This window comes from Dryas octopetala, chromosome 9 (genome assembly GCF_963921425.1).
Source record: "Dryas octopetala chromosome 9, drDryOcto1.1, whole genome shotgun sequence".
Taxonomy (NCBI): domain Eukaryota; kingdom Viridiplantae; phylum Streptophyta; class Magnoliopsida; order Rosales; family Rosaceae; genus Dryas; species Dryas octopetala.
In genome coordinates, this window is record NC_141374.1 from 18,115,874 (window position 1) to 18,125,920 (window position 10,047).

General features: G+C 34.7%; 1 protein-coding gene across 1 annotated transcript; it reads right to left on the reverse strand.

Annotated features, from left to right (window-relative positions):
• Positions 1 to 3,318: 3,318 nt before the first annotated feature.
• Positions 3,319 to 5,090, reverse strand: BRC1 (TCP family transcription factor). Its single transcript, XM_086227427.1, has 2 exons — positions 3,708 to 5,090; positions 3,319 to 3,496 (listed from the first exon to the last, which is right to left on the reverse strand). The coding sequence occupies exons 1-2, from the start codon at positions 5,049 to 5,051 to the stop codon at positions 3,422 to 3,424; spliced, it is 1,419 nt and encodes a 472-aa protein (XP_086083553.1). The 5' UTR covers positions 5,052 to 5,090; the 3' UTR covers positions 3,319 to 3,421.
• Between the last annotated feature and the right edge of the window lie 4,957 nt (positions 5,091 to 10,047).

Consider the following 10,047-nt stretch of genomic DNA (forward strand, 5'->3'; position numbering starts at 1 on the left):
TTTACCTTCACCACTTGCAATTATTTAAATTTCCTTTAAACTTGAAAAATTGAAAAAGTAAAATATCATATATGGCTTTGCTCCCATGCCAAGCCCGCGGGAAAATTCTTTGTTTTAAATTAAAAAAAAAAAAGATACATATGGGTAAAGTATTTTTTAGGGGTTTTTTAAGCCCATTGTGAGAAATATTATGATAGGCCAGTCTACCCTAAAAAACTGGTGATAGGCCAGCACATGTAAAGAAAAGGCGCTCGACACTTTTATTTTTCTTTTCATACTTCGGAAAATGGCTATTGTTTGACAATTACTATCCTTATCGTCATTGCCCAAAAGTGACTATTATTTATCTCATTCAAATGGTACTTATAGATATGTCTTTTGACTATTGTTACAAAAACATGTGAAAAAACAATAAACTAACATAAAATAAATAATTCAAGTTTATGGAATTACATTCACCATAATCTTAACAGTAATAGTAACTGTTATTAATTGTCATTGTCTAACAATGATAGTTTGCCATTGTTCAACAGTTGCATTATGTCCAATATGCAAAAAATATAACACCGGTGCTTGACACTGTTCATGCATGTAGCTCTTTTTATATATATATTTTTTTAATAAAAAACACAGGTTTATTTATTGCATTAAGCGGATCTGTTTAACATTTGGAATCATTATGTCAGTTGATTTAACCTTAAAGGGTGTAAAAAAATTATTTAATTTATATTTTATAATATTTTGGATGTGCTGAAGATTGAGAAAAGAGAGTGCAAATCCCCTTATAGCAAAAAGAAAAAAAAAAGAAAAAAAAAGAAGAGATTGCAAATGAGTATAAACCTTTATTTACTAATTAATCGTACTTCTACCAAAAAACTATCAAATTTGTTTGGACTTCTTTGTACACATTCGTATAGCAAAAACTTTGCACATATATATGATGGTGCATGCCAAATATGATTTAGTCTTTTTTTTTTTGGGTATATCGGAGGGATAATTTAGACTCTTTCTTTTTTGGTACATGATTTAGAGTCTTTCAATGATACCTATAAAAATACTGTCAAGGAAACCAAAAAGGAGTAAAGGGCAAGCTCGTCACAAGCATGCATGAGGATGTAGTAGCTAGTGCAGAAACTATGCCACCATATATTGATCACGATTACCACCTTCCACACCGCATGCCGAGCAAGACTTGGATGTGGCAGGCGAAAATGTCAACTGTTGTCGTCATATCATTGCTTAGATCTTTTTCAAGCCGCAATCTTCCGTATACTTTTGAAAGGTGAGTTATATATTTCAATTCGTTTTACTACTGTTCATATATAATATTGTACATTGTAATATAGATGTATATATTTGAAAAAAATAATAATAATATAGATTTATATATTTTGTTTAAATCTTGGGCTTAGATGGTAAAAATATATAGTTCCCGATAGGAAATTTACAAATCAACAAAAAGAAGTATGAATACTTGGTTAGGGAAAATGTTGAACTTTACCCTTTAACCGACGAGATATATATAAATTTGAAAATTTTATTGTTTTACATATATATTATCATACTTTTAATTTTTAACTTAATGTGTAATTTTAACTTAAAAGTTAATAAATACGATAATGGGAATGTCTAACTCCGATTACTCTTCATTCCGATTCATCCTCACTCTGATTTCAATTTATGTCCATTATGATTATAGATAAGTAAACGTGCCTTATAGTCTAACAATATAAACAACTAATTAAGTAGATTATATATATGTGTTGCCAAACTGTCTCCCAAAAACCATTACTCATGAAAATCTACATGCAAAATAAAATATGAAGGATAAGAAGACACTTGCAAACTGTAGTTAATTTCCTCGAATTAATCTTAAAATTAGCTAGGTTTCTAGAATAAGAATGTTCTGGAAAAAGGATAGAGTTTGTAGCCAAAATTAAGAAACCTGAATTTTTAGTACTCCATTAAATACTCGTTGCTTTAACATAATAAGTCACTCATTAATTATCGATCAACATGATCGAACTTGCTACCTTTTGCTTTTGACCTACCGATACAGTACGCATGATACCGTGCATTTCATCAAAACCTAACAATAAGTTAAGTTTTTCCTCTAATAACAGTAGTTTTTCAATAGTGATGAAGTAATTTCTCAAACTGACAACCATTAATAATTTTTCTCAATGAGAATCTGAAAATGCATACAGATAAGCTAATTAAAAATGTTTTGAAGCTCTCAATATTCATGTGAAAAAATAGGTTTGGTTTTTCCAGTACGTTAAAGTGGGAAAAATTATTGAGTGTATCAAATATATCGTCACGTGGTATAACCAATTTAACGTATAAAAATATTATTAGACGATATATTTATATTAGTAGGGTATAATATTAATAACATTCACTCATATTATGACACGTTTGATTGGTTACATCACGTAACGGTGTATCTGATACACATAATAATTTCTCTCAAAGTGAGGTCCTATTTCCTTTATCGATATATCATTTGTAATTATATACAAATAAGCACATACATTCTGTGTGATTTGTATAACAATAATATATGGGATTACAAATTAGAGTCCCTTTTTCTTTGATTATCGTACATATTCACATATGTACTTGAGCACAGCTATTAGCTATATATGCATTTGTCAAACGAATTTTGTAATATATTTAGCTTATTCTATATGAATGTCAGCAACTTAGTTTTCTAGCTAGCAAATAATAATTAGAAATATTTTCCTAACAATGATTTCTGTATATAAATTTGATATCTAATTTGTCTCCCATTTAGAATCAATATGTCATCATGGAAGTGAAGTGAAAAAACATTTATATGTGGATATTTTTCTCCTCATCAGGTGCCAATGGACTTTTGAAAGCATGACAAAAAATTGGAAAGTGGATCACTCAAGTGTCTACTCAATCACTTCTAAAAAGGTAAGCTGATCAATAGCCAGATGAATTCATTGAATGGAATGCACTTAGGGATGAGTTAAACACACACTCACACACATATGTTGTATTATTGAGAAGTGACCTCGAACCATTTTTGAGAAATCAGAATTGGATGGAATTCCTGAAGTGGAATTAAAAGCATATGTATATGGAAAAATTAATGAAATTGTGAATATGTAGTGGAGTAAAGGCAGAATAAGCAAAGGGAAACACAATATTTTTCATAATTAATGATAAGGATATAACAGAAATTAATCGTTTACACTTAATTAGTTCATAGAAGAAATTAAAATTGCACAATAATTAACTGATAACTAGATACTTAATTTCCTTATATTACATTAAAATTTCAAACAGAAAGAAAGAAACGCATGCAGTAGTACACAACATATTGATCATCTCAGAATGTTTTTAATTTGGCTGCTTGAAAATTAAAGATTCCAGAGAGAAAAAATCCACGTTAGAATAGATTATGAGTGTTGTAGGCCTCCCATGGTTTGCCAAACAATTGGATGTCTGCAAACAGATGGTGCTGCTGCAAATTAAGAGTTATAAGGTGTTGTCAGATGCTGTTTGATTATATATGCATGTTTGTTAATTATAGCACAGAAGATAGATTGGGTACGGTAAAATGTCAGACATATATATGTTAATTTTGGTGAAATATATATATATATATATATAATTGAGATGAGGAAATTAACTGGTTGCATGTTGTTAAATATTATTGGAAATTTGGAAGTTACCTCTTGGGAAATTCCAGTACAACTGGTTTGCTGCAGAGAATTGAAACTTGGAGAGGGGCTCCAGTACCTTCCCGTAATCACCAAATTAGCATCATGAGCATTATGATCAACCAAGTGAAGATCTTGATGAGCAGTAGCAGCAGTACTAGTACTAGTTCCTCCTGCTGCTGCTAAATGCGAGCTGCTTATTGGTTGTTCAAGTACCTCAGCCTGCAGCAGCTGCAATGAATTAGGAATAGGATCATGATTGATGTTGTTGTTGTTAGCCGATTCTTCCCCAGCTTCAAAGGGAGGACTAGTACTCCAAGAACTTAATCGGCTGAGTTGGTCGCATGGCGGCTGCTGCTGGTGTTGCTTTGATTGATCCTCATGATCATGATCATCAACTACTACTAGGAATGATGATCTTTCCCGCCTTCGCATCTTTTCTCTCGTCCTTTCCCTTGCCCTGGCCCTCGCCTTTTCCCTCAACGCCTTTGCAAGAGGGTGATGAAATGCGCTTCTTTTCCTCTTACTGTTTCTTTTAGTCTCTTTGACATCAATGATGTTCGTTGCAACCTCGTCTATGCCAGATACCATTTCACACGACTCCGAAGTGGCCGAAGATGTGCTTTTGGAGTTGTGGTAGTAGTTCAATATTTCTAGACCATCTCTCGTTGTTCCTGCACCTTGTAATTTAAGTAATTTCTTGATTTCTGGCTCTGCCTGTTTGAGCAACCACTCCACGGTTTTGCTGGCCTTGTCAAACCCCAGCACGTCTTGCAGCCCGAAGAACCTTCGGGCAATTTCAAGGGACAATCTCATCCTCCGGTCCCTCATTCCTCGAGCTGTCTTGATCTTGCTGTGCCGGTCTCTCTTGCAAGGCCTTCTACTACTTCTCATCGGGATCTGATGTTGCTCCCCCTCATCAATATTCTTGTCATGGTTTAATTTGTTCGATTCCCAGTCTACCATTTTGATGAGGGTATTAGTAGTAGTCGAAGTAGTAGTACTGCTCTGCTGATGCTGATGCTGATGACCATCAGCAGCAGCTTCCCTCATGAGGCTGCCTGGTACTTGCGAGTGCTCCAGGGACTGCAGGTCATGGTGTTGTTGTTGGGGTAGTACTAAGACGTCGTCGTTTCCGAAGGGAGAGGGGAAGTCGAAGCAACACAAAGGAGGATGATGAGGAGGAGGGTTTTCCTGTTTGGAATTGGAATTGGGATTGGGGGTACTACTGAGGTCATTGTGAAAATTAGGCCTGTTGATGAAAAAGGATGGTTGGTCATGATGAGGATAAGACACGGGTTGTTGATTAATTTCAATAGTACTAGTGTTAATTACCATGTTTGAGCTTGGAAACATTATATATGTCGCCTGTGGTGTTGGCTTTGCTAGCTTTGAAATTGCACCACACAATTAACCCTAGTTCTACCTAGCAGCTAGCTAGTAAGTAGTAGTAGTACTCTTTGCTAATTGTAGGTGCCACGGTGGGACTACTGAGGCTTGAGCTTTGAGAACGACAAGTGCGGAGAGGGGTTCAATTTCATCAACCCTTTCAATTCAATTTCTTTCTCTGCAAGAGTGGTGAAAAAACAGGTAATTAAGCACATGAGAAAGACAGCCATATGTTACTGTTATATATTTACCAGCTAGCAGAGCTTTGAGAAAGACAGCTGCTTCACATATACATTAATGTACGTACGTATATATGCGCATATGTGTATATATTTCGAGTCGATCTTTAATTTGTGATGTACGCGCGTGTGTGTGTGAGAGAGATTGAGCCTAGAGAATTGAAAGAGATTGTACATTTACCAACAGAGAGACTGAGAAAGACAGCACAGCGAGTCAGCAACAATACCGCATGTCCATGGGGGCTGAATATGAGAAAGGCAGAGAGAAATAAAGAGTCAGAGGAAATAAATAAGGTAATGAGGAGAGGAGGAGGTAAAGAAGCAAGCTAGCTAGCAAGGACTAAGGAGCTGGAGGCAATATTTATTGCAGACAATGAGCCATCTTTTTCTAAATCTTTTCTTAAAAAAGTTGGATCTCTTTAGAGAAGGATATTGTGGGGAGTGAGTGGATGGGAAAACACCTAGTATACTATTTCCACCACTTCACGTGGTTAGCAGGTGGGATATTGACAGAAATTCCCCATTTCAACATGCTTCTCACTTGCATGGATTCCACACATAAAGTAGTCATATAGAGAGAGAGATGGAGAGTGGGTTTTGTACATTTGTTTGGTTAGATTCAACTAACATTAATTTACTCTTCTTTCTTCAATTTCAAATTTTTATTTCAGTCATATATCATATCATAATTCTTTTTAATTTCGGATGTTGATTTTTCTAACTTCAAGTGTAATACCGACCAGTTAACGCTTTAAAAATCATACCGTATGTCATAATTAAGATCTTAAATTTTCACAGATAACATTTGTCTTAATTCTTTTTCTCATTGGTAGTATTGTTATTTATTTTAATGTATTGATTAAATCATCATTTAAAGATTAAATTATAAATTTAAACTCTTGAACTTTGATAAGTCAAGTCCAAAACTTATAGAAGTGAAACATAAACAATCAACATGTACCAATCAATCTGCATAAGCAAAAATTCTCCTTGGTGTGCTAATTAACCCATCCGCGCTTGTATTCATAACATATATCCGAAATTTACATTCGAGTCTGAACAGCACAATCAATATTCAATACCATATATATATATATATCTTTAATTTTCACCAAGTAAAAGAAAATGACGCAACAATATATAGTCATTCAATTTGTAATATATATACCAGTCAGGTTGAAAGTCAAAATAAACAAAAAAATCTATGTTTAATTGGTCTAGGTAGCTTTTCAGTTCCTCTTTTGTGTTTTTGCTATAAGCTATGAGAACTAGTGCTTGAACCTCCACGTGGCTGTGTCTAAACCCTAGGAAGGAAGGACAATTATTTCGCTCAATTACTCAAAGGGGGCATACAGGCCTGCCCTCATAGGGTATTCTCCTTTGACCGGGGCATCTCAACAAATTAAATGTCTCTGTCACCAAAAAGGAAGAACACCCCATCTCTCTCTCTCTCTCTCTAGATTCTCTCTCTACGTCTATCAACTCCCTAATGTAAGAATGTTGTTGGGTATTCCCTCCCTCCCATGCGTTCTTATCTGTTTAGCTTTTTTCCGAAATGAAAGCTAAAAAGCTCTCTATCTCTCTCATTGCCAAGAAAATAGTTGCTTTGTGCTTGTACTTGCCACTGCCCTATACAAGACCTTCGAAGAGCCCTAGCCAATGAGCACTTGCCACTACCATCTCATCCCCATGTCAAAATGGCAATATTATTAGTCCTATTGACAATTGAAACCCCTCTGTGCATACCGGCCTACTACTATTTCCCTTCCTTTCTCAAACCTTCTTTCCATTTATACATGCCGTTCTTCTCCCCATGCCACTTATATGAACCACCTCTCTCTCTCTCTCTCTCTCTACACTTTCTCTTTCTAGAGCTTAGCTGAGCTAGCCTGACCTCTTTAGACTATACTGGCATAATTAACAGGACCACATGTTATGTATATGCCTATCCTGGATTGTTCTGAGGTTGCTTTCAAGGAGCTAGGAGATAACTATGAAAACAAAAGGGGTGAATAATGTATATGAGTGTACCACATTTTAGAGTGCAGTGGGTGCATATATAATGGAAGTGTACAATAGAACCCTAAAAAGTCATGCTTATAAGTGTAAGTGCTTTCATATCCTTGCCCGAGTGTTCTATCTATCTCTGCCTGTCTGTGTACCATATTCAATTTTTGTGGTTGAAAATCATATATTTCACTGTTTTCTTTGTTCCTTATAATCACCCTTTTTCAGATTCATTTGGAATGTGAGCATGTGAGTTTTTTAGGGGATGAACCATTTTCCACATATGGCAAGGAATATGGGTGACTTGTATAGGACAAATTTTTTGTGCACCGGCTATATTTGGTAATTAAACATTGCTAAGTAGTCCAGTCCCTTTTGAGTATTTTAGGTCTAATTGTACCTGGAATTTTGTTATATATGTTTTGGTTAATTAATATATGTTATAGCATTTCAATTAAAGGTGATGATGGGAAAGCAAGTCCATGTTGCTTTTTATCCTTATTATGCTACTGATCAAAAATATCTTTCTAGCAAGCTAGTTCATAATTTTAAACCCAATATATATGTGCCATGTATATAATGCTTCTTCTAGCTAGCTAGCACCAACAAATTGAATTGTACATTGAATCATGCACAAAAATGCAATGTGCAGCATCATTGATTCTGTAAAAAAGGAGTTACTTTAAGACACCATCACAATCTACAACAATTAACCATTACTTTCATTAGAGGTAATATTAGCCAAACAAGGAGTTATATCTGCCTGAAATATTTCTGATTGCTGACATGACCACTTTGTGAGTAGGCATGCGCGCTAGCTAGATTCTATGGCCGATGCTGTTGTTGTTGTACCTTTAATATATGGTTCTTGTGCAAAGCTTAATTGATTTTCTTCTTCTATTACTGTTCTTATTTCTGATCAAGTACTAGCTTCTCATACTCTGAAAAAACCCAACTCGGCCCATTTTGAGATTAATGATAAATCTCTCTCTCCTTGGCTCCTTGCCTAATTAAATATTGATCAAAATAAACCAGCAGCTAAATTTCTGCATTATATATACAGATATATGTGCTTCTTTTTAGGGCTCAAATGTTGATCAAAATGGTGATTAATTTCATATGCCATATATTGTAGTCATATCCTTTAAAAAAAAAAAAAAAAGTCATGCTGACTTAATTAATTAGTAGGGCCTGTAGTGATTTGATGTTTCAAACCCATGGAATATCTGGTGATAATGCTGCCAAGGACATATACATTGATTAAGGTTGAGATAAGCAATATTATATATGTCGCATGCCTTTGTTCTTCAGTGTACAAAAAGATTGAAACATCTCCGGCCCCATTCAAACGAGCTGAAATAGATGGTGCAATTAATAATGGTCTCACGTACACTAACTTCTATCTCAGCATTTAAGCAAAATTTAGAAATTAATAATAATAATAACTATCTGGATAGGAAAATTATGAAAAAGGTACATGTCTGCTCAGGACCATTTGATCATTAATTTATTGTTTTCTCTCAAAACGAAGACATATTTTTCTACTTATTTTTATTAACATTGTCTTTTCCTTTGTTTTTTTGTGGTGTGATCTGATTCCCAAGGAATAGGACAAGTTCTAAGATGGCTACAACAAGAAGTAATTAGCTACTTTAGAAGCCATTCAGAAACCAGATTGAATGCCATTGTATCCCATTTTGTGAGATATTCTGCACCACAAAAATGAAAATGTTTAATTTCGTGTTAAAGAATTAATGAAATTAAACAGATAATTTAATATGACCTTTAATAATTTTGGATAATATGTGTATGTACGTGAATGTGAAGTTAGGGACAAAAGGACAATGATTGACGAAGTACAGTGTCATTGGCTGGCATACATTAATTAATATATATATTGTACATGTGTAATGTGTTAACTTGGTTATACAGGAGACGAGAATAAGGATATATAGAGGATATATAATAGAAAATAGTAACGGCTAGCTAGCTTGTAACTCAGATAGACTATATACACACTCTTTTATGTACATTGATATCTCATCATTTAAATATGGCCTATGGGTAAGGACGACTTTGTCACGCAGGCTCATTGATTTATGTGAAGCTTGATACATAACACTTCTGAAGGATCCACATGAACAGGTTCATGATGCAGCATTTGGCCACTTATTTTTATCGATTAAAATTATTTTGACCTCTGATTTGGAGGTCAACAAGGTCGCTGACACCTTTTGAGTCCGTAAGTCTAATAGCATGCAAGAAAAAAAGAGAGAAAGAGAGTAGAACAGGAAGAGGAGACTCCAAGTTGGAAGAAATTGGAGACTTAGTTGGAGAGGAGTACGTAGAGACTTCTTTTTTTGGTTTGCTTAAAAAAAAAGTAGACATTTTTTTAATCGCTTGGAAAATATAATATAATCGTACTATTTTTTTATTTATCAAAGTAGACATAATATATGATATAATTGTACTTTACTTTTTTCTTTTTTGAATGATATGGTCCTACTTCAAAACTATTTGTGATGCATACAACATCGGCCCATTAAAAATATAGGTTAATTAGATCGAGGAATCTACCGGCCCGGCCCAACCAATCCCGTTCAGCTCCATAGGAAGAATCACGGAGAGCGTGGGTACACGCGTCCCTCAAAAAACCCGCTACTCTTTCCCGCCAATCCCCAACCCACCCAAGTACCCAACCCCGTGTATAAAGTATA